The sequence below is a fragment of the Sardina pilchardus genome, chromosome 8, assembly GCF_963854185.1.
Source record: "Sardina pilchardus chromosome 8, fSarPil1.1, whole genome shotgun sequence".
Classification (NCBI taxonomy): Eukaryota; Metazoa; Chordata; class Actinopteri; order Clupeiformes; family Clupeidae; genus Sardina; species Sardina pilchardus.
This window is the reverse complement of record NC_085001.1, coordinates 9882698-9908140: the sequence shown is the minus strand read 5'-3', so window position 1 is coordinate 9908140 and position 25443 is coordinate 9882698. Positions and strand designations below refer to the sequence as shown.

The 25443-nt window shown below is 41.9% G+C and overlaps 1 protein-coding gene across 1 annotated transcript; it reads right to left on the bottom strand.

Annotated features, from left to right (window-relative positions):
• Positions 1-1228: 1228 nt before the first annotated feature.
• Positions 1229-18811, bottom strand: LOC134089412 (solute carrier family 2, facilitated glucose transporter member 11-like). The gene is made up of 15 exons (XM_062543856.1): positions 18742-18811; positions 13583-13767; positions 12460-12535; positions 9633-9652; positions 8927-9025; positions 8338-8498; positions 5893-6017; positions 5456-5585; positions 5093-5241; positions 4387-4574; positions 3822-3932; positions 3313-3414; positions 2764-2839; positions 2467-2594; positions 1229-1792 (listed from the first exon to the last, which is right to left on the bottom strand). The coding sequence occupies exons 1-15, from the start codon at positions 18809-18811 to the stop codon at positions 1589-1591; spliced, it is 1824 nt and encodes a 607-aa protein (XP_062399840.1). The 3' UTR covers positions 1229-1588.
• Between the last annotated feature and the right edge of the window lie 6632 nt (positions 18812-25443).

The following is a 25443-nucleotide window of genomic DNA, read 5'->3' as shown; positions in this document are numbered from 1 at the left end:
ATGTCACATAGCCTGTAGGTTTATGTCATAGGGTTAGTCTGTCAAATCAAAAGCTTCACCAAAACATTGTTGTCGTTATTAAAGTTTTTCGTCCACATTCAACTTGTATTTGGAGGGACTTTTATTTTGAAATAAATGCTAACTTTTAGTCGCCTTTACTAACGGTGGCTTTTATCCGGTATGAACATTCTATTTTTGCTAAAGTCACGGTGCTGTTCGGAGCGCAGATCTAAGAAGTCGAAAGTAATCGAGTGTAAATTGTATAATTCCTTCGGCTACTAGGTTGTTTGCAGGCTTTTCTGGCTGTAGCCTAAGTTACAGAGCTGTGAAACAATCATAGACAGTAAAAGATAGCAATAACAATAGCCTATCTGATGACATCAAGTTTCATAGCTGATGTGACAGTAGGCCTAGGCCTAATTCTAGATGAATGCAGGATCTAATTTTGAGTCTTGAATTTTATCTTCATAAAGCAACCCTATGCAACCATGACACTGTTTCAAATTAACCTGTTTTTGCTGTTGTTTCAAATAGACACATCACTCTGTTTCACTGAACTGTCTTTAGACCAGCACAAGCATGCAGCCTGTTATGCGGTTCAATGGGCTACAGCCAAGTAAAATTAGGCCCTTAAGTTAAGAGTGGTGTTAATTTCACCTTCCTTCACCTTTTATTGTTTATCAATCAAAGCACTCCACAGAGTGCAGCCCAATGTTGAGCACTTGAGCTCTGTCCCATGAATTGCCCCAATTAAAACGACACCAAACTTTGATGCACGAGCAATTTCTAACCCATTAAAATTGAATCAACCATATAATGGCATGTTTGTTTCCTTTACTTTTAAAGAAATAGATTTCACATATAATAATACATTTAGCCTTAACAGAATTTATGTGTTCACCTCATCATCATCATCCACAAGAGTTTGTACACTTCTGGTTTAAAGCAATTAAAATGGCTGTGCTTTAAGTTATCATACATTTCTGAATGATTACAATTACCCGTTTTCAAATCATGAACAACCTTGCCCACGCCTGAATTCAGCCAGTGTCTGAATGACTAGTTAGTCAGAATGGCCCCAGCAATAACCATCTGAGGCTGTGAAACTGAAATGATGAAATAATGTAGGTCACATCTTTGTGAAAACATTTATTTTATTGTCATTTTCATCCACTATTAGCCTATATGAGAATATTATAATAATTTGTGCCTGAGAATATAACTGCATCTAGTGAATGTGGTCTCTTAAAAAAAATCTGTCATACATCATACAAATATCATAGAGATCTGTATAAACAGAAAATATTTTAACTTAACACAAAAAAAGGACGAAAGACATCCTAGCCTCAACACTATTGTCCAAACTGAAGTTCAACCTTTTCCAGAAGAAAAGAAAGCTTTAATTATATTTCATGTCTGTTAGCTGATGATTTAAGTTAGTGAGATTATGACAAGGAAATTAATCCTCTTATCAGTATGATCTTTCTGCATTAGCACCACTTCGTGAAGTTCTCAAGTAAACCCCAGAGATGCATGTTGTGAATCCCCTTGAAATATGCAGCTATGCATCAGAATGGTACTGTACTCCTCACAGGGAGGTCGACAACAGAGTTGTTCCTGGCCCGTCATTCCCCTCCGCCTTGCTCATCCTCTTCTTACCCCTGGACTGGAACTCTGCATGAATCTCCAGAAAAGTTTTGTTCTTGGTTTCGGGAACTATGAGGAATATAAAGATCGCCACCATGACACAGACGACCAAGAACACGAGGAAGCAGTACTGCTTGAGCCCATTCTGAAAATGAAAGTGTGAAAACACAATAGATTAATATGCATATCACCAATATGCTGACAAATATGACAAACCATTTTACTTGTGTCTTCAGTATTTAGCATTTGTGTCAGGAAGTCATTGTGTCCTTGTGTTGTTTTTGCTTTGATACTTCCACTTCTGTAAGATCTTACTCTTTGAATGGACTCTTCTTAACCTAGTTTAACCTAAATTAACTAATATTTTTTTCCTTTAGAGACTAACCTAGATCTTGAAGTTCTTTTCATTTGATACTTCTGTTCCAGTAACTGGCATGTGCAGATGGCAAATCATGTGTCATATTATGATGAGAGAAATGTTATTAACCCAGTTTTAATGTCCGTGGTTATGTATTGACACAGTCGTGTGTGCAGGGAGGTGTAATGATACAATGATTCAATGATATTATGATATGATGTGAGGTAAAAATGTGTGTGAGAGAAACAACTGATTGTCTCTTCAGGTACGCAGACATTGTTTCTACTTTTAAACTACTAGCCTAATGAGAAAGACAAAAACCTTATCTCAGACTCTCAGTATTTATAGATCTTTAAGCAAAATGTCTTCCACAGCAGTTATCACCATACCACCACTTACCACAATAAATGTGAATGCCATGCCAATTACTGTAGGAAAAGGCTCCGCTAATTAACACTTACCACAATAAATGGGAACGCCATGCTAATCAGAAAAAAGCTCAGCCAATTAACAGAGCCTCCAATCATGTAAGCAGCCGGACGCCCGGTTTGCGTGAAGAGCTCGGCGGCCAATATGTTTGTGACGCCACCTAAGACAGGAACATGAATACTTTTATCCTTTGCAACATGATATATAAAGTATAAATGTTCCCACTTTCAGTATAGGTCAGTGGCTGAACTAAGATCATAAACCTGGTACACTTTTTGTACTAAGAGGGGAAAAAAAAAACGCTTATGTATTTTAGTGCATGACTGCACCTGGTCCCAAGCCAAAGCTGAGGATGAAAGCGAAGACACAGATCATACTGAGATACGGCACCCATGGGCTGGCCTCCTGAGGAGAGAAAATAATTATCCAGCATTTCAGATCCCATTATGGTTTGCCACACACACACACACACACACACATAAACACTGGGCTTCAGAGCAAGGCTGCTATACTACAATCCATCACTACTGATACTGACAAATTATCGCAGTCACCAACAGGAAAACAGAGGGTTCTTAATCGTAGCAGAGTTCAGCCCAAACGTGGGCAAAACATTGCCATTGTCTGTTAATTTTTTTTTTATGGCATTTCAATAGTACTAGCATATCTGCCTACATTTGGAAGTATTTTCATTGCGGCCTATTTTGAATTCTTTTTTTTCTCCATTTCCAAATAGATTAGGCCTGTTCAGCTTTGGGCAAATCCCTGTTGCTCCCTGCAATTAATCATCTGGAATTTCACTGTGCTCCGGAGCCTTCCAAAAACTAATCTTATTCTGGGAAGCTTTGCCATGTAGAGAACGCTGTGAAATGCTTTACTTGAAAGGTGAGCGTGAGTGTGAAGCAGATGCACCAGACGGCCATGAGTGAGTATCCTCCGATGATGAGAGCTTTCCTCCCCAGTGATTCAATCAACATGCCCTGGGGTGGGTGTGTTTGGGGGGGGGGGGGGGGGGGGGGGGTGAGACAACAGACACAATGCATCACATGACATTCCAGCCAACTATCAGTGAAGAAATAATATGCCTCCTGACCAAGTCATCTCCTTCCTTCTCACATCAAGACCTTTGAAGAATCCTCAGCCATGTGGTCAGCAGACAGAACACTGTGTTCATTTTGGGCTTGCATGTGGTCATGTTTACAGAGCTAAGACATCAGCTACTGAGCACAGATCATGCTCGGGGCTATTCTAGATTTATCTACGATTGGCTAAAAACTCCTCCACTGGATGTGAGATTGATCATTCATATTTAGAAGATTACGTTTGTAAGCATTTTGAATTAGTCCAATCTATGTACAGTATAGTCAGTGTATCAAAGTCAACTTACACAGGTGAGGGCAGTCATACACTCACAAGCCCCGGTACCAACTGTCACATATGGTATCCTTTGCTGTGGAATTCCTGCCTCACTGAAGACATAATCTGCATAGAAATAAATCTGTGAATAACAATATGCTATTTCAATTATTTGAAGTACAATGATGATAAAATATTAATAATGACCATCTACTAGAAACAGTGGAATAATGATAGCTGATGGTCAGTGAACAAATGCCTACCTAAGGTCATCTGAATATGATCAACAGCCTTTATCTATTATATTTAATATTTCATAAACCATTTCCAATTGCTTTGAAATCAGCAAATTATCAGGGTATGCCAACTAAAAATCATCTGAGCAGATCTGAGCAGTGGACAGTTGTCAAGGCCAATATTGGGGACCTTTAAATAATCATTCACTGTCAGTAATCAGTACATTTTAACAACACACTGATCTTTCATCTGAGTAAATAAAACCAACAGCAACTGTGTGACTAGCTGTGGTCAGAATGGGCCATGCCACTATGTTGGGCATGCCAGATTATAACAAACATTACTGGACAGTGTCATACAGCGTTGATGCCGTTAAGCTGCTGGAAAATGTTGATGAAAATGATGGTGATGAGTTGCCATCGGAGGCTCTGGTCAGAGAAGAGCTCCCAGGGCTTCTTAGGCTTGACTCCAAGAGCATTGACTCTCTCTCTTTCCATGTCCGCCTTCTCTCCATGGTATCGAGCCGCACCATGAAGCTGTTTAAGTGCTGTGAAAAAGCACAAGACATGGCACACATCCCTCAGTTCACACATTCTTTTTTTTACCCTTATCTTATTCAATCTACTTTGCTTTGCTTTGACTTTACACTAGCATAATTTCAGTTTGGCTGAGCCTCTGTCACCAAATTGTATGTACATCTTGATACAACTGACTGAATCCCTCTGAACCTCTGAGAATCTGTTAAAGACCCATCACTCATGTCCTCCCTCTAACCCTAAAAACATTTGATTTTCTTCTCCTTCTTCACTCCTGCTTTCTCCTTCTGAGATTGAAGAGACTAGTAAAATGCATATGGTTTTACTGTACACTTCCAGCCACGGTCATTTTAACATTATGTCAACTAGGATGAAATATTCTGACAAAATAAATTGGATGCAGATGCAAACAAAACTGTAAATCCACAAGAATGTTTGTAATGACACACTTGAACATTTTCACCAGACATTCTATCATTCTAGATGTGGAATGTTTGGGCCCTGCGTCATTTTCTCCCCCAACACTTACCTTTATTGCACGCACGCTCATCTCCTTTGTCTATCAGCAGGTAACGGGGACTTTCTGGAAACCAGGGCAGAATGACCAGCTGAATTGCTGCTGGGATGCAGGTGGTGGACAACAAGATGGGCCAGTACCCGTCTCTCCCCAGCAACTCTCTAAAAACAAAAGTCGGCTGAAGTTACAGCATGCCTATATGGTGTTTTATTTATAATATACATGTATATGTATGTGTTCATTGATGTAATATAACAATATGAATTGGACAACATCATTTTGAGTATTGTTCTGACATGTTATGTCACATGATAACCAGCAAAAAAAAAAAAAGGATTCCTTTTTCCGCTGTCCAACTTTTATCACCCGACTTACTTCAGCCCCACCACCTGTCCAGTGAAGATGCCCCCTGTGATGAATATGGAGGTGCCCATGGCCATTGCCCCGCGCAGGGCCCGAGGGGCGATCTCTCCCAGGTAGAGGGGCTGCACGCACAAACTAATGCCTGCCAATCACAGACACAGAAATCAATTCCTTTATCCTGCTCATGTGACTGTGTACTGCAATTATGGCCTGGTACACACACAAAGCAAAGCAGAATAGCACCACAGCTATTTACAACTGAGATTGTTACGTGCTGTGATGTATAATTGCCAGCATTCCTGCTATACATATTTTGCCTCAAATCCTAATTCCTAATCCTAATTTTAAAAGGATTGAAAACAAATAATCTGAGTCTTAACATTGTGCTTCTTGTATAGACGTGACATCACAAACGTAATTTCCATATCGAAATCACTTAGATGGTTTACCTGCATTTACACCTGTCAGAAAACGTCCAACTATAAGCAGTTCAAACAAACCAGTGGGGCTGCTTATACCCATGAAAAAAGCTGCCAGTAGAGCAAAGGCATTGTTGATTAACAGTGCCCCTTTCCTGTAATAGGAGAAAAAAATGTGCTCTCAGATTAAATCAATCATTATCAAATACAGGTGATCTGAGTGCAGTGTGGAGTGGTATTCGGGAGAATTCCCAGTCGGCCAGAAACATTCTGAGGCCGGGCTAATTGCTGTGATCTTAAAAAGAGCACAATATTGCTATTTGTTGCACCCTCCAGCAGCCTTGACTGTGCAATCAGGTGCGCCTGTAGGTGTATGGCTGTACGCTCTGCATACACTGTGCAACGAGAGAGAATTTCCCCTGTGTGTGTATTCACACACTCAATGGTGTTTTTTGCCCCCAACGGCACCTTCCAGGCAGCACAGCCTAAAAGGCACTACCTTTACCCTATTCCTAACCCTAACCCCCTCAACCCTCATCCTACCCCTAAACTGAGGGGAGTAGTGCCTTGAAGGCAGTGCTGCCTGGAAGGCACCATTGAGGGCAAATAATACCAAAGACCGTATTCACACCAAAGTGGCCTACCATAAATTCCCAGCTCTGCACAGTATCCCATCCACTGCATGACAGTACATTGAAGTAAGTCTATGGTGCATACCGTAGCATTCATTCCTGCAGGCGCTCCTACTGTATGTGCGATCATAACTCACACTCACTTCCTGGATTCCTTCAGCTCTGGTTCATAACGTGGAAACGCCTTTACCTGAGATGCAGGTATGAGATGCCAATGAGATGGGTAAAACACTAGACTACTGAAGATTGTAGATGAGCTGCCAGCATAATGTTTCAAGTAGACACCCAAAAAGAGTACTGCACGCACATCCAAAAAGATAAAACACTGGGTGCTGGACAGATGAGCAAAAGTTAAAAGAACAGGAACTCTTTTAACTCAAGTAGACACCCAGCCACTATAACAAGAATCGGGCTAAGTTGGGTCACACTTCTATCAACACCCCCCATCCCCAGTTGGTATCTGGGCACTTTTGCTAATTTTCGCCATAAATACGTATGACATTACTTACATCTAGATATGTTTTGGCATTGATTGATCTATTGATCTGTTTGCTGCAATCCTGAATAGGAGTGTTTCTTTCATTTTGTGTGTGTCTGGCCACACAAACATCTGATGTTGGGAAGGGGAAATTAAAAGTCATGACTTCACATTGTGAGAACGTTAGTTGGACCTGGAGATACACAGGTCTGGCAGAAAGGCTACTACACTTAGGAAGGAAGAGATTGAGAAGGCAATTTAATTCAGCTTGAGTGGCAAGTGAAGCTAAAGAGAGAGAGAGAGAGAGAAACATGAACGTGAATTGCCTCCCTTATGATGTGCCTGGCGACCTGGGTCAAACACTGACCTACCCAGGAGTGGACAAAGATATGGGTCTTAAAGACTTGTCTGTCATGGTCTAGGAAAGAGCTAACCTACCTGCCTCTACTGCAAGAAGCCAGGTCGGAGTGTCTACAACAGCTCTCATAAATGAGGTGAAAGCAACCAACCTGCAACCTGCAACATTGGTTGTGTCTTGTATAACAGCTGTTCCTCACAAGTTCCTGAGGGTACTTTCACGGACTGCTGCATATATTCCCGGTGGCCCTGAGGACAATGCTGGTCACACAGATTACATTCTCCTCATCACGGAAGAAGAAGTCAAGTGTCCCCACGGGGCCAACACCCCTCCCTCAGAGATGAAGGCTGTGCAATGATGTTGCAGATGAACAGATGACAGATGGAGTGAATAGTGAGCTGGTACCATCGCCACGTGTGCAATACGTCTACACCAATGGGATTGTTACATCCTCGCCACTGGTCATCTTAACCACTCAGCTGATGTTGAGTGTTGATGTTGATGATCCTCTCATTAGTAAGTGTTTTTGCCCCAGTCCCTGATAACTTGCCTGACAACTTTTGCTGTTTTGCTGACGTTGAGTGTTGATGTTGATGATCCTCTAGTAAGTGTTTTTGCCCCAGTCCCTGATAACTTGCCTGACAACTTTTGCTGTTTTGGCAGGTGAGGGATGGTGTTTTTACATGTGGTATTCATTTGTTTTTTATTATTCTCATTATTCTGTTTTACCCTATGTGTTTCTCTCCTCTCAATGTCATGGGGCCCATGATTTGGGTACCTAGAACAGAGGTTTTCTAAGTTAGCAGTGAGCTGCCTGCCCAACCAGCGGCGCTCGGGGAGCAGTGAGGGGTTAGCTCAAGGGCACTTCAGCCGTGGTGGACTAATCAGGGATCGAACCGGCAACCCTCCGGTTACAAGCCCGAAGCCCTAACCAGTACACCACGGCTGCCCACAATGAATGACATTATAAAATGATTGATTAGAAAACAACATTAAATAATAGTTACCTCCCACACTTGATTGCCAATGTCCCACCGACCAATGAACCGACAAGCCCTCCGATTGTGAAAATAGACACTGTGACTGACCACAAGAGAGTAAGCATTGGGTCTGATATGGCAGTTTGGTATCGCTCCATCCATGTTTCATTTATGAACGACTGTACAGCCTGATAATGAATGGGGGAGATGAGGGGGATACACAAGGAGAAAAAAGACAGAAAGAAAGTGAGAGAGAGAGAGAGAGAGAGAGAGAGAGAGAGAGAGGTGGCATGGCGATTAGAAAGTAGCTTGCAAATCATTAGGAAGCTTTTGCTGTCTTGGGTTACACCTCTGTACCATGACTAAACACTGGCTGACCTCAAGTATTCCATGTGACTGTCACAGGCAGCTTTCCAAGCAGATGTGACATTTTAGGAACACAATGAAAACTGTAATCCTATTATGAGAAAGGACAACTTTATCAAAGGATCCCTGATATTCTATATTTGAAGCTGTTTTTATAACATAATCCTCACTGGTCCAGAAGTTTGAAGGTAATAGAGTCGGGTGAAATTCTGTCATATTGAAAGCTACAAGCAGAAGTGCAAGACATTACCTTTGTCGGAGCATTTATAACAGATACATTATATCCATACTGAAACGTCCCACCGATGCAAGCTGCCCAAACAGCCAACAGCAAACTTTTGCTTGGAAGCTAAAACCACAAGGCAGAGACTCAAAACAGAAGTCATGAAATCTTTGGAGAGTAGATTACAACATGTACAATTACCTTTTAAAAACACATTAATAAAGGCGTTACATGTGATATCGTGCATATTCTGCAGGCTAAATCAAAGATTCGGTGTACAACGTTACCATAATGTGACTATATTTGACTGTAGACTTTGTTGCCCACTTAAACCTACCTTAATTTGTTCATGTCTGTCTTTCAGCAAAGGGAGCGACTCCGTGATATCTCCATTTTCCCTTGTCATTTTCAATAAATGCGTGCGTGCTCTGGTTTTAGCTACCCTATCAAACATTTGCTGGGTTTGCCCATCCTCAGAGGCTTGCGCAATGTCAATACGCACAACTTTTACGCAGAGGATAATACAACCACTTGTTTCGCTCAAGGTCTTTTTTAGGCGACTTTTTAAAAGGCATAAAATAGCATTTCTTCTACTTTCTAACCAGCGTGAAGCCTCTACCTCTGCAAGCACAGAATGAGAACGCAGCTCCACCAATAGACCGGGGCAATATCATGCATGACTAATCTAGTTTAACGTACTATGCTGAAACTAACAAACAAGAAACAGCATTACCTTGGGCACACCCGGTGATTCTTCATTGGAACACATTTCAAGATTGTCTCATTAAAATTATGCTCGGAATTTTACATGAATCAATTATATATCAATTAAATCAGTTCAGAAGGCCTACCGCATGAATTCTAACTTTATTTGACTATCACCTGTCAGCGAATGGAGAGCTACTGAAAGAGGGGGCGCTTACTTCGGTAATGCTATGGGCGTGTAGTCATTACAGTTAATTTAGATAGCTTGTTAATCTTACCATTCAGCTCACACCCTCTCTCTCTCTCACACACACACACACACACACACACACACACACACACACACACACACACACACACACATCCTCTCAATCTCTCTCTCTCACACACACTTCCTGCCTCGAAGTAATCATATGAGCCTATATGTGGATCTTGACATTCAAATAAGCTATCACGTTTACGAGAGGAGTGTGAATCACACATTGAACTTACAGTATGTTTCATCGTTCATAATTAGCTTGCTCTGCCCACAAAGAGCCCATTGTTTCTCAAGTCAAGTGACCTGCAGAGCCCCTAAGCCTCCTTTGGGGCAGTGTAAACCCTCATCGATGAAAGAACTACGCTGCCCATTAACAGAAGTCCATAAAGCCGGTCAGAAAACCCATTAATAAAACGGAAAGCATACTTTTCAGATGTAGTATACTATAATCCTCGATCATAGTTAAAGTTTATTATTTTATGTTGATGTTGGTATGTAGCCTACTTGAAATTGAGCAACAAAATGTCAGAAAGACATTTGCACAAATGTTATTCCCAACCCGAGAGCACACATCGACGTGTTGAAGGCGCCATTGTTCTCAAAAGCGTCAAATTTGACCTTTCGTTGAGAACAAGTGTGATGATGATAAAGGTGCGAAATAATTGAAACTGAAATAATTTGGCTTTGAATTAAAGGATCAGAATGGGACTACTGACTCTGTGCCCTTCACAGTGCAATAGGTTAGTGTAAATGATTAGACTAATCCTAAACCGCATGAAGTTTTGTCAGACATACAGGAGCCTGCATGCATGCAGCAGTTTCATAGTTTGATCATCACATAATTCCAGACAGTTGTTATTCCTATCACACTTGAACTAGAGAAAAGACTTACAACTTGACTATTCACATATGATACCTTGAAGAAGGCACAAGTACTGTTTAAAAATAAATAAATAAATAAATAGTCCAATAAGATAAAGGCAATTTTACAATTTCCGCCCATATGTGTGCCTGGATCTGGATTTGTCTGGATCTGGATCTGAACTATTTTGTACATATTTTCTTTTCACATTTTTCCAAATCACATTTCTCAAATAATTTTTTTTTGCCTTCCAAGAGCACCAGTGGTCTTGAGTATCTGCCTTAAGTGGTGAGAACCGACAGTGATATTGGTTGAGTTGAGGCCAGACAGAGAGCTGTTAAAATGCCGTTGAAAGTTCTCTTCCCTTGACTCCAGTGCCACAACACCCTGTGGCATGCAGGGGGCACGGCCGGGGCCGATCTAGTTGAACTGACCTGGAGCAGAAATGTCAGGTTCAGTAGGGTCTGATGAGGATGTGTTGAATCAAGTTAAGAAAGGTACACACGCGGGTTGAAGATCCCCTTTGAAAGAGATGTGATGTGTGGTTTGGTGCAGTGTGGTGTCAAGCTTTTGGTCACCAAGGACTGGAATCTGATGCATTGGTTATCATAAACATTGTGCACACATATTTGTGTTTCTTTTTCAGCTAAATGATGCAATACTGTGATGAAATACATCAGCAGTGATTGACAAATGCTATGTGGTTTAAATCAGACCTTGCTTCCAGTCATTCTCATTATTCATTTGAATTAGTCACTGAGTCATTGTTGCTGATGCAAGTAGACCATCTACTGAACATCAAGAAAGTAAGTTAGGATATCAATATTATTTGTCTTACTTTGTCTACTTAATCAACTCACGCTAGATAGATACAACTGCATTGCTTATAACTGTTTCTTCACTATTTTTCTCGCTTGCTGTTATAATTTATCGCTGCCCTACAGTTTTGATGCTGCATTCCAGACAACTCGGAAGTCGTATTCCTAGCTGGTCTCCCAATTCTGCCTTCCTACTGGGATAAAGTGCACTGGAATGCCATTTGAAGTCGGAGTTCCCACTTCTGAACTCGGGGTAAGTCGATCTCCAGCCTCAAGGTTGGAACTGAAGTCTGACTTTCAATGTCTGAGTTGCCTGGAATGCAGCATGAGTTCTCCTCATTTGGTGGACCATTATGCTCATGAATGCCATTGCTACCACTATGGGGTGCTGTGGGCTCAACAGTAGATGCTGCAGGAGACAGTGTGTGTGCTGTTGGATGAAGGGGAGGGATGTTTACATGTGGTTGTTTCTAGTGTTTTAATGATCATGACTTAAAGAAGTGCTAGAACGTTTCTGAGCCCATAGATGATCTCAATCTAAGAACAATTGGCAAACAGAAGTCTATTTACAAGTAAAACATAGTTGTTTATGTTTTTATTGTTTATTGTCCAAATCATCCAACATTTAATGACTTTAATAAAAAAAAAAAAACGTGATGTGAACTCTTTCAACAACAGATTTTAAATAAATATTTCTGGCGTCTGTTGACGAGCCCCATAAAACTGTTGCAGCACTGCTGGCCCCATGCTTCATTACATTGCATTGCATTGCATTACATTACATTTGGCTGACGCTTCTCAGCCAAAGCGACTTACAACATGGTAAACAGTGCTTTTTAAAGCAATTCTCACAACAATTCTAGAAATGTAAAACAAAAGGTAGAGTGCAATAAGAATAAGGGGGGTGGTTTCCTACCTGGTCCCAAGCCAAAGCTGAGGATGAAAGCGAAGACACAGATCATACTGAGATACGGCACCCATAGGTTGGCCTCCTGAGGAGAGAAAAGAATCTTAAGGAATTTAGGATCTCATTACTCATGGTTTACCACACACAGTAGGACTGCAAGATTATTGATGGATTGAGATACAACTCTGAAATACTGCACTACACTGTGAGAGCTCAGTAAGGTATTAATCACTTGTGACCCTGACAAATTATAGTTCTTGCTAAAGAAAACCAACAAAAAACAAATTGGGATATTAATTATACTCAGGGAGCTTGTCGCATTTTAACCAGAGAGTTAAAAAATTATTCACATGGAGTGTGTGAAGCATGCATCAAACAGAGGCACCAGAAGGCCATCAATGAGTATCCCCCGATGATGAGTGCTCTCCTGCCCAGAGATTCAATCAGCAGACCCTGCAAGACACAACCATATACTTGACATTCCTGCTGACAAACTGAGCAGATATATACTGTAACATTCCTCCTGCTATTGCCCATCTCCTTCCTATTCCCATCAAGACCTCTGAGTTGCTATGAGGTTATGTGCTATCTATCAGAATGATTTTGAGGTAAAGAGACTTTTAAGGGTGCTTTAACTGAGGATTATAAGAAAAAAGATTATAATAAGATTATAGAATTATAAGATTAAAGCATGATCTTTGGCCCTTGGACACTATAGTATATCTACACAGATGGAAGACGTGACGAGTTCACATAGTCCACTGCCAAGTGTCACATACGGTATCTTATCTTCGGGATTCCTGCTTCAGAGAACACGTAATCTGCATACAAATATATCTGAGGAAATAAGAGCACAATAAACAGGATGACATTAGGAGCAGAGACATAAAACATGTCCTACAAGCCGCATCCACAAACTGTCATTCTTCATCTGACTGCCATTTTTATTATCAGTATAGCAGTATATATTTCAATAACATGTTGGCAGTTCACTTTTAATATATTATACCAATTCATATATGCAGAGATCGCTGTTAATGTCTTGTCATTATTGTAGTCATGAATGTGTTACACTGGTATGAGACTATGTTTACTGTAGTCTGAGAAAACACATAATTGATATGAGCCACACCGCACCGATGCTGCTGAACTGTTGGAACATGTTTAGGACAATGATTGTGAGGAGCTGCCGGCGAAGACTCTGATCCTGGAACAGTTCCAAGGGCTTCTTGGGTCTGATTCCGAGAGCAAGTCTCTCCCTCTCGATGTCTGCCTTCTCTCCATGATATTGATCTGCACCATGAAGCTGTTTCAGTGCTGTTGAGGAACACAAGAGGGCAGACAGTCCTCAGGCTTGTGAGCATTTGAGACTCGGCTTGCTCTCTGTTCATCAGTTTCAGTAGCACCTCTAGTGTGCTAGTAGTAGCAAAGGTCTTCTGTCCACAGAATTGTTCTGAGCACTCAGAAAACCATGCTGACGCAAAGGCCCTGATGAAACATTCAGTCATATTGAAAAGAATAATTTACTGGCATTCCAGACAGTGCACAGTTACAAGGAATTGTGGGTGCAGATACTGGCTTCTTCCACTTTCAACATTTGAGACTCCGTTTTCTCTCAGTTAATCAATACTTCAACAGGTCTACCAGCACAGAGTGCTGTTTGAGCACTAATTGGTTATACAGAAGTATCAGTATAGCTTTCATTGCCCTCATCGCACGCACGCTCGTCCCCTTTGTCTATCAGTAGGTAACGGGGGCTTTCTGGAAACCAGGGCAGAAGAAGGAGCTGCATTGCTCTTAATATTACAAAGCCAGAACTTAACAACACTGTCAAATGATGTGCCCTCCCATAGAATTGTTGGTAACACTTTACGATAAGGGTACATGAATTCTCATGAATTCATACATGAATTAATGCATGAATCATGCATTAATTCATCCCTTAATATATCATGAATCATTATGACTTAACATGAATTAACTGATTATCATTAATGAATTCATGCATAAACAACTCATCATCTTAAGCATTAAGTACGGTTGGCACATCATCATGAATCATGATTAATTAAGCATGGTCATGATGACTTTTTGTCGGACAAAATCGTGGAATCACTGTCATGGAGAAAAAAGGTTTTTGAAAAATGTGTTTTTGTGTGGCGCAGTAATATCCTCACTCTTGCACTTTCAGTTTCACTTTGGAGTGAGGATATTACTGCGCAGAGTCTAAGTTCACCCAATGTTATTCCGCCACACAATATAGTTATCCCTTTTACCTGCTTATAAATGCACCACGTTTTATTTTGTCTCACCATACTTGGTCGTGTGACTACTCGTGTAATTGTATTTTGATAGGGAAAACATGGAGGTGTTTGGTCGCTTCTAACTTCATCTCTGTTTGGATCCTAATGAATTGCATTGGGCTAGCTAAGTGCTATTGTAACCCTCATGAAATTAGGGCTACTAATTTAAATGCAATGACAAGTAACTTCCTATAGAGGGCGCTCTATGTGTTGGAAGACTAGAGCGCCATACTAGAAGACATTCTCTTTTACCACCGATATAGTTCCTGCAACGTGCATCTGACCGAGCTCCTGGATTTGCGAATAAATAATTAATCTAATATTCACGAAAAGTCGGTTGTTTACATCTAGCTTTACACATAAGGTTAAAGTCTACCGTAAGCGGCACTTTGAGTGAAGAAACATTGTGATTTCATCGAGTTTGCAGTGCATTGGAATCTCCGGTGAGTGAGACACGTTTGGCTAAGTTCTGACTAGCAACTTAGGAAAGATATAATTCAAAACCAATCGGAGTATGAGTTAGACTATGCTCAATGTTTGTATGAAACCTTGGTATGCGCTATCTTGGTTGATAGAATGTTTAATCTCCGACGAGAGTTGAAATGTTTCCTTCCACTTTGATACAAGCCGTATCATTATATTCAGTGTTAGAAGATAGCTAACGCCCTAACTAGCTGGCGCAGCATGTTAGCCTGGCCAGCCGAGTCATCAGGGATGCAAACAGCTCGCTTTTCGGCGCCTGCCGCTTTTTTCACGTCGTTTTGTGGGACTTGTGTGAATCATGCAAATCCGAAGAGTTTTTTTTTAGGGGGGGGGGGGGGGGGGGGGGTTTGTAGATAATTGAGATGCAGTAAATGAAGAAGAAAACAATTCTTTCTACTTCGAAGTTGTCCATTGAATTGCATGTGACAAGGGGAAACATCTAATGACATCAAATAATTCACTGAGGGCAATGACGGAGAACGGTAGACTAAGCCTACTTTGCCTATATGATAACCAGATTACGCACCTTTACGCATGTCCTCCGTTTACTATGTGGATAAAGTTTAGTTCATCATGCACACCTCTGGATGGGTTATAAAAGCTGACTCTGCTGATATCATCAATAATAAAATCAGGATTAAGATCAGATCAAACAGCTCTGTGTCTACCGTAACATGTCCAAAAATAGCCTTTGTCTTTTAAGTGTCGGGAGGAGCACATCTGTCTACCGTGGAGCAGAATTGTTTTTTAGACTATGCTTAGCCTAATATGGGAAGACAATTGAGTGAGGCTAATTTGTCATGTTATGTTGTTTAGTAGTTGTATTGGAAATCATGGCGTTATTGTAGTAGTTGTTAATTTATGTCAACATCGTTTGAATTGTAGCAATGTGGCTACTCGCGATTAGCATAATTTTGGTTTAGCCCTTATCATTTTTTGCATTTAGATTACCAACCAACTATATCCTCTTTTTTTATTGGCCTACTATGTTTAGATTAGATGTAGCTGGCAGTGCAGCAACCTGCCTTGACAAAAAAAAAAAAAAAAACTTGTAGGAGTGTGGGACTTGCATAAAGAATAGCTATAGTATAGAATATAGAACACAATAAAGCAATGTTGAGAAGAGCTAGTCTTATGGAGGAGCTGGTTGGACATTAGCTTATATAAAAAATAGTATTCCCATCATTTGTTTGTACTTGACAGTAATTGTTTTGTCTATATTATTAGTGGTGTGCCAATATTTCACTGAAACCTTAGAATGTGTAGGCATGGGCTAATAGGCTATGTAGGCCTAAACAGCAAGTTTAGGGGGATTTTGCAATTTGCAAAAATCATTTTGGACAAAACAAAAAAAAGGTTGCACTGGGTGTTCTTTAAAGATTTCAGTGCCCAAACATTACTACAATGGCTTTTTTCGGCATACACTGCATGCTCAAGGTGCAATAGTTTGCCAAGATGATGATGATGGTACAGCAACTTTGACTCAGAGTAAAGGTACTGAACATCATGACCCCCCTACATTCACCGTAGTGACCATATATAGGCCTTCCTCCAAGATGCTCGATACCCATAATGCACCACCCCACGGCCTCCGGCGCCACACTGCGCACCTAAGCACACCTACCCCCCCCCCCCCCCCCGCTCCGAGGCTCTCTCTTTTTTGACCACATGTGTGTTTGCATCCCTGAGTCATTGAAAGAGTTCTAAGCCATGCGAGATCCTTGGCGCTTCATTTGTTTACATTTTAGCCTCGCAGTTGAGAGTAATAGCGAGTGCTAATGAGTTATAATGCAGATGCATTGAGAATGCATATCTTTTGAGTTTCACAAGTTAAATGGTAAAATGTAATTCATGATATTTGAAAAGGTTAAAAATCTATGTTATAGTAAAAAGACAAATGTATGAAAGATAAGTACATTGGTTAATGATGTTAAAAACATTATAGTAATTTCATTTATGCAATTCATTGAATTTGTACGGAAAGTACATGCTTATAAGTAATGTATTTGCTTATATTTTCATCAATATTGTTTATTGTGATGTAAGTCATTCATCTCATTGTAGTGTAAGTGCATCCTTAGCTATTGGTTACACAGTACAAGATGTTCTAAGAGAAATAGAAAGAAGTTAATGAGTCTCATGTTAAGAATAGAAGTAGAACACAATTCTTATTATTCTGCACTTTGTGTAGATTGGTTTTTTGAACGACCAGATCAGAATTGGATCATAGATGGCGAGCCCAGCCCAGTGAGACTGAGGACAATCGTGGAAGCGGTGTGGCCAACCGTACGATTCGTCTCAGAGAACTCCAAGATTGTTCTTTCGTTCATCGACCAGATAAGCTTTTCCACACTGTAGTCAAAATACGCACACACACGTTCAAGGAACTGAACTTTTGGAATCAATACGCACACATACGTTCAAGGAACTGAACATTTGGAATCAATATACACTCATTCATACAGGAACTGAACTTTTGGAATCAATACATTTCATGCAAGGACTGAACACATTCCAGTATCTTGAATTCTAAGTTTCCTTTATTTCTATTTTATTTGAAGAGCTCTTCTTTAACATTCAATTGTCTTCTTTAACAATTCATTCTCTGTTTGCCACTGAATGTGGTACATTTGCATTGCTGTTGAGGCAATAAAACTGTCAATTGTTCAACTTATTCATTTGTTGTTTTGGTTTATGCCTACCCCTCTCTCGAGCCTAGGTTGATGTTTAGTGCTGAATTTACTGGTCCAGGTCTATAAGCGCTACACAAAAAGTGGCGAGCCAGCCAGGAGGGGTTTTTGACTCATTTCTAGGGAAAAGTTGAACAATTTGACACTTTTATTGCATCCTATCTGTGTATACTGCTATTGCACACTTTGCATTTTTTTGTTGAAAAGGTAGCTTGAAGTATGGATGTAATACAGTCAGAAAATGTGAAGGTACCTAATTCGCTCTTAGTGAGTGGCTTAACAGGTGGTACGGAAGATAATGAAGTAATTGAGTACTTAGCAACCATTGGTTCGGTTGAAAGGGTAATCGAAGTAACTAGTGATGACCCTCAGTTTAAAGACACTGCCATCGTAGAATTCAAAACAGGTGAACCCATCCAGTTGCTTCTTGACGCTTTGCCCTGCAAAAGACCTAGCAGTAACCCAGAAATTATCCATGAAATTCAGCTTCTCTCTGAGTTGTATGTAGCTGATAAAAGTTCTAGCTTGACACAATCTTACTTAGCTGAGCTACAAGATGTGGCTAAATTAAGTGGAACTGACTTTGAGAAGCTTTTGCTAGATGAGCTGGCTAAAATACAGAAGAAAGCTAAAAGTAATCCCACACCTGAACCACCCGCAACCCCAGCCAACCCACTAGCTCCTGAAACTCCTGAATCTCCTACTAAAATAGTCCCTGACCCACCTAACTTACCTGAGCGTGATCCTATCCGAATCACTGTTCCGACAGCCCCCCGTAGGCAACAGACTCTCCACTTAACTCCTGAACTGCTCACCACTCCTGAAATCCAGAAAGTAGTGGTTGAGCATGTCATTAAGAACAGCGAATTTTCTGCTCAATATCATGATCGTGTCAAAGTTAGGCCTTTCTCGGGGAAAACTCCATGCCCATGCTCTGAGTCTGACTATGACACATGGCGTAACAACGTTGAGTTTCTTCTCGCAGATGCTACTGTGTCTGATAAAAACACTGTTCGGAAGATAGTTGAGAGCCTTCTTCCACCTGCTGCCCACATTGTGAAGCACCTTGGGCCAAAAGCATCTCCTCATGACTACCTTAGTCTTCTCGACTCAGCATACGACACTGTTGATGATGGAGATGAGCTTTTTGCAAAGTTCTTGAACACTAACCAGAACTCAGGCGAGAAACCCTCCAGCTATTTACAGCGATTGCAGACAGCTTTGAGTAAAGTAGTGAAAAGAGGTGGAATTGCTGCCAGTGAATTAGAGCGCCAGCTACTTAAACAGTTCTGTAGAGGGTGTTGGAACAATGCCTTAATTACTAGTCTTCAGCTTGAACAGAAAAAAGTGAATCCACCCTCGTTCACTGAATTGCTTCTTTTACTGCGCACTGAGGAAGACCGGCAAGCCGCTAAGTCCAGCCGGATGAAGCAACACTTGGGCTTCCCTAAAGCCAAAGCTCAGGCAAATGTCCACACAGTAGAAGAGTACGACCCTGACACAGATATAGCAGCCTCTGCAGATAGCGCATCTTCCGCTGAGACGTGCAAACTTGAAAAGCAACTTGCAAAGTTACAAACTCAAATGGCTTCACTGAAAGCATCTATGAATAGCTCACGCGAGACTACTGGTAAGCAAAATAAGAAACTAAAGACCAAAACCAAAGTCTCCACTCAGGAAAACAACTCAGTAGAGCCAATACTCACAAAGAGACCCCGCCCAGGATATTGTTTCAAGTGCGGTGAGGACGGTCACATTGTACCAACCTGCAGCAACGAGCCAAATCCTGAGTTAGTGGACAAGAAACGTAGAGAGTTAAAACAAAAGCAACAAGCCTGGGACGAGCAAAATGAGCAGCATTTAAACTGAAGTCAGTTCCTGAGGCGGGACTATCAGGGACTGAGAGCAAACCTAAATGTCCCAAAACAAACAGTCAATTTAAAGCATCCATTCAATCACACAGAACAACAGAATACCAACAATTTCCGAAAGGTCTTATTGGACAGAAATGTACAGCTGACATCATGGTGTCAGGAGTGAGCTGCAATTGTCTCCTTGACACCGGGTCTCAAGTGACCACCGTTTCTGCTTCTTTCTATGATAATAATTTATCAGATCATCCTATTCAGCCAATCGACGGTCTGGATGTTGAAGGTGCTAATGGGCAAAACGTTCCGTACTTGGGCTATGTGCCTATCCGCCTGAAGTTTCCAAAGAACTTTGTTGAAAATGAGCCTGAAGTTTCCACTTTAGCATTAGTTATTCCCGATGTGCGCAGTAGCGGCAGTATACCTGTGCTGATTGGAACAAATGCGCTTGATGTCCTTTACAATGAACATTGTCAAGGCAGAAGGCCAAATGACTTGTCGTCTGTCCACGGCTATCGACAAATCCTGCGCACACTCCAGTTTCGGAAGGAAGTGAGCTCAACAGGGAGAATTGGGTTGATGACTCTTCAAGGCAAGGTGCAGCAAGTAATACCAGCTCAAGAGAGGATGCTCCTTGAAGGATATGTCAAAGTGAACACCAGTAGCGAGCAGTGTGCTGTGATTGAACAGCCGACAACATCTGCTTTACCTGGGGGAATCCTTGTAGAGTGCTGCCTTGTTGCTTTGCCCAAACAGAACCCTCACAAGCTGCAGGTGTGGGTTAGAAATGAAGCTGAACACGACATAACACTTCCTTCACACTGTGTCATTGCTGAACTCCATACTCCTGAGGCGATATATGACAACTTGCCTGCTTCGAACATGAACACTGACCGTGTGAAGTGTTGTGCTGTCACCCCTCAGCCAGTCAGTAAACCTGACCAGTCTGAGCTGAAGTTTGATTTTGGCGATTCACCTCTTCCAAAGGAGTGGAAAGTCAAAATAACACAGAGTCTAAAGTCTTATGCTGACGTTTTTGCCCAACACGATCTTGACTTTGGGCATACCTCTAAAGTAAGACATCACATCAACTTAAAGGGATAGTTCGGGTTTTAAGACACGAAGTTATATGGGTTCCCTGTCAGCAACATTGTGCATCAGCACTGACTTACCCCCCGACAGCGTCCTGTGAGCCGAGATCCAGCCGGTTTTTGATCGTTTTTGATGCCGGACTATTTTCTTCAGCAGGTTTCTGGGGTCACGAAAGTAAAGTGTTTTTCTTCTCAAAACCATATGCGTTCAACAGAGTGATATATTTGCACCACAAAAACGTTGTCCAGCTCTCAGTAGCGCGCAGTGATAGGAATCACGAAAAATAAGTAAGTGATAACGAGGTTTGAATTTTTCCTGGACAACGTTTTTGTGGTGCAAATATATCACTCTTTTGAACGCATATGGTTTTGAGAAGAAAAACACTTTACTTTCGTGACCCCAGAAACTTGCCGGACTACTTTCTTCAGCATCAAAAACCGGCTGGATCTCGGCTCACAGGACGCTGTTGCGGGGTAAGTCAGTGCTGATGCACAACGTTGCTGACGGGGAACCCATATAACTTCGTGTCTTAAAACGCGAACTATCCCTTTAAAAGACGAGAGGCCTTTCAAGCAGAAGTCCCGACCCATTCATCCCAACGATTATGAAGCTGTAAGGAAACATCTGAAAACCCTTCTTGATGCTGGAGTGATTCGGGAATCGGAGTCCCCTTACTCTTCTCCAATCGTTGTCGTTCGTAAAAAGAATGGAGACGTCCGTCTTTGTATAGACTACAGGAAGCTAAATTCACTGACTATTCGCGACGCATACGCACTCCCCAACCTTGAAGAAGCCTTTTCCGCTCTTGCTGGATCCAAGTGGTTTTCAGTGATGGATCTCAAGTCTGGTTATTACCAGATTGAGATGGAGGATTGTGATAAGGCTAAGACTGCTTTTGTGTGTCCCTTAGGATTTTATGAATTTAATCGCATGCCTCAAGGCGTTACGAATGCTCCTAGTACCTTTCAAAGGTTAATGGAGAGATGTATGGGCAGTCTTAACCTGAAGGAAGTTCTAGTGTTTCTAGATGATGTAATAGTGTTCTCCAGCACACTAGAGGAACATGAAGCAAGGCTTTTACGTGTTCTTCAGCAGTTGAGAGAGTACGGCTTAAAGCTTTCTCCTTCGAAATGTCATTTCTTTCAGAGCTCAGTGAGTTATTTAGGACATATAGTTTCCAGAAAAGGAGTAGAAACCAATCCTGAAAAGGTCAGTGCTCTCCGCACCTGGCCTAGACCTCAAACTCTCAAAGACCTCAAATCATTCTTAGGCTTTGCAGGATATTATCGCCGATTCGTGAAGGACTATTCTAAAATAGTCAAACCGTTGAATGACCTCACCAAGGGCTACTCACCTTACAAGAAGGGTAAAAGAACAACGCCCTGCACTGGAGTTTACTTCAATACCAAAGAACCTTTCGCGAGTCGGTGGACACCTGCCTGCCAAAGAGCTTTTGAAACGGTCATAGAGAAACTCACATCAGCACCTATCCTTGGATTTGCTGATCCGAAACTTCCGTACATTCTCCATACAGATGCGAGCACTTATGGTTTAGGGGCAGCTCTTTACCAGGAACAGGATGGTGACATGCGAGTTATCGCCTATGCGAGTCGAGGGCTTTCGCCCAGTGAGAAGCGATATCCAGCCCACAAATTGGAATTCCTCGCCTTAAAGTGGTCTGTTGTGGAAAAATTTCAAGATTATTTATACGGAAATATATTCACAGTAATAACAGACAACAATCCATTGACATACATTTTAAAATCAGCCAAACTTGACGCTGCCAGTTACCGCTGGTTGGCTGCACTTTCCACCTTCGATTTTAACATCAAATATCGCGCTGGAAAATGCAACCAAGACGCTGATGGCCTTTCCAGACGGCCACATGACACTCTGGAAGACGACCATGTTTCTCTTGAGGAGAAGGAGCGGATGAAACAGTTTGCATCTCACCATCTCGCTTCATCTCCTGACCACCAACATTTAACAGCTGACACAGTTCATGCCTTGTATCACCGCCATCTCTTGAGTGAGGCCGATAACAACTTACCTTCCATTACTTTGGTGGAATCCCTGGCTATTCATGCAGATGCGGTCCCAGATGTGTATGAAGATGCTGGAGCGCTAGGTTGTCCTACCATACCCACCTACAGTGAAGAAGAGCTCCAACATCATCAGCGATCTGATCCAGTCATTGGTCCTGTTGTCGAGCTGTTACAGACTGGAGATGAAGAAAATCCCAACCTCAAATCTGATTCCTTGGAGCTCAAGTTAGTGCTCAAAGAGTTTAAACGACTTGAGCTGAAAAATGGTCTTCTTTACAGAACCCGCCAGTATGATAATGACATCACTTACCAGTTTGTTGTTCCTTCATCCCTGAGGTCCACCATTCTAAAGTGCCTCCATGATGATATGGGACACATGGGTGTGGAAAGAACTACAGACTTAGTCCGGTCAAGATTCTATTGGCCGAAGATGGCCGTAGATGTTGAGAACAAGATCAAGACATGTGGACGCTGTGTTCGTAGGAAGACGCCACCTGAAAGATCAGCTCCTCTCGTGAATATCCAGACGACACGCCCCATGGAATTAGTATGTATGGACTATCTATCTTTAGAGCCTGATAGTCATAATACTAAGGACATCTTAGTAATCACGGATCATTTTACTAAGTATGCGGTCGCCATACCTACAAAAGATCAGAAGGCGACGACAGTTGCGAAGTCACTTTGGGAGCAGTATTTGGTGCATTATGGGTTTCCAGAGCGCCTACTTAGTGATCAGGGAAGGGACTTTGAGTCTCAACTCATAAAAGAGCTCTGTGCCCTTGCCGGTATCACCAAAGTGCGCACCAGTCCTTACCACCCCAGAGGGAACCCAGTCGAACGGTTCAATCGAACTCTTCTTGGTATGTTAGGGACCTTGAGTGACAAGAAGAAAAGTCACTGGCGTGACTATGTGAAACCCCTAACACATTCTTACAACTGTACCAAGAATGAGGTCACTGGGTTTAGCCCATATGAATTGATGTTTGGGCGCCAGCCTAGGCTTCCAGTGGACATTGCATTCTGTCTGCCAGCGAAGAATGGTGCACCTAGGTCTCACTCCCAGTATGTGAGAAACCTGAAAGCACGGCTTGAAGAAAGCTACCAGATTGCCAAGAGGAATTCACAGAAGGTTGCTGAATGAAATAAACGGCGCTTTGACAAGACAGTAAGAGAGTCAACACTAGAAGAAGGTGATCATGTGCTTGTGAGAAACTTGCGGCTGCGAGGCAAGCACAAGCTTGCGGATAAATGGGAATCCAGTGTGTATGAAGTTCTGAAACAGATGGGAGACCTACCTGTATACATGGTACAGCCCATAGATGGAGATGGTCCAGTCAGAACTCTTCATAGGGATCTCCTGCTCCCTTGCGGTGATTTGTCTGAACCAGAGGATGTTGAAAAGGACCAGCCAAAGGAAAGACGGCCGAGAACCAGACGTAGCCAACCTCAGCCTCTTGAAGAGGACTCTGATCCTGAGGATGACTTAACGTACTGTCCTGTCCCGTCTGTTGTTCCTGAGGAAAGGTTTGTTCAAGTATATGAAATCCCAAGACCGCAAACCCCTGTGACACCAGCCATGCCGTTGACTCCCCAGCTTCAGGATGAGCCCAATGCAGACCATTCTGTGTTGCCGGCAGAACCTGTTGGAGCACCTCCTGCAGTGGATGAATCAGTGGAACCAGAAGTTATGCTCGAACCAGCTCACACTGACGTGGATAAGTTACCTCATGAGACGGATGAAACTCCAGCTGCTGCTGTTGACGACCAAGATATATCTTCTGTTAGCCTAGAGAGTCCTGAAAAGGAAACTGAAACTGAAGTTCAAAATAGTGATACAGATAACTCAGTGACACATACAGAAACTGATGTAAGTCAAGAAAGTGAAAATGTTACACACACAGAGACACATGACTCTTCACGCAGATCTGAGAGAATACGCCGACCCCCTGGTCGTTTCAGCTACCCGGAGTTAGGTAGACCCTTAATCTCCTTTGCAAAGAGTCTCTTAGAAAGCTTTAATCAAACTCTTGACACCCTTGCTGATCATGATGTTTCCCCTATTAGAGTTATTTAGACTGACAATAGGTCAAGCATGAGAGGACCCATGCAGAGTCAAGGGGGGAGGGTGTAACCCTCATGAAATTAGGGCTACTAATTTAAATGCAATGACAAGTAACTTCCTATAGAGGGCGCTCTATGTGTTGGAAGACTAGAGCGCCATACTAGAAGACATTCTCTTTTACCACCGATATAGTTCCTGCAACGTGCATCTGACCGAGCTCCTGGATTTGCGAATAAATAATTAATCTAATATTCACGAAAAGTCGGTTGTTTACATCTAGCTTTACACATAAGGTTAAAGTCTACCGTAAGCGGCACTTTGAGTGAAGAAACATTGTGATTTCATCGAGTTTGCAGTGCATTGGAATCTCCGGTGAGTGAGACACGTTTGGCTAAGTTCTGACTAGCAACTTAGGAAAGATATAATTCAAAACCAATCGGAGTATGA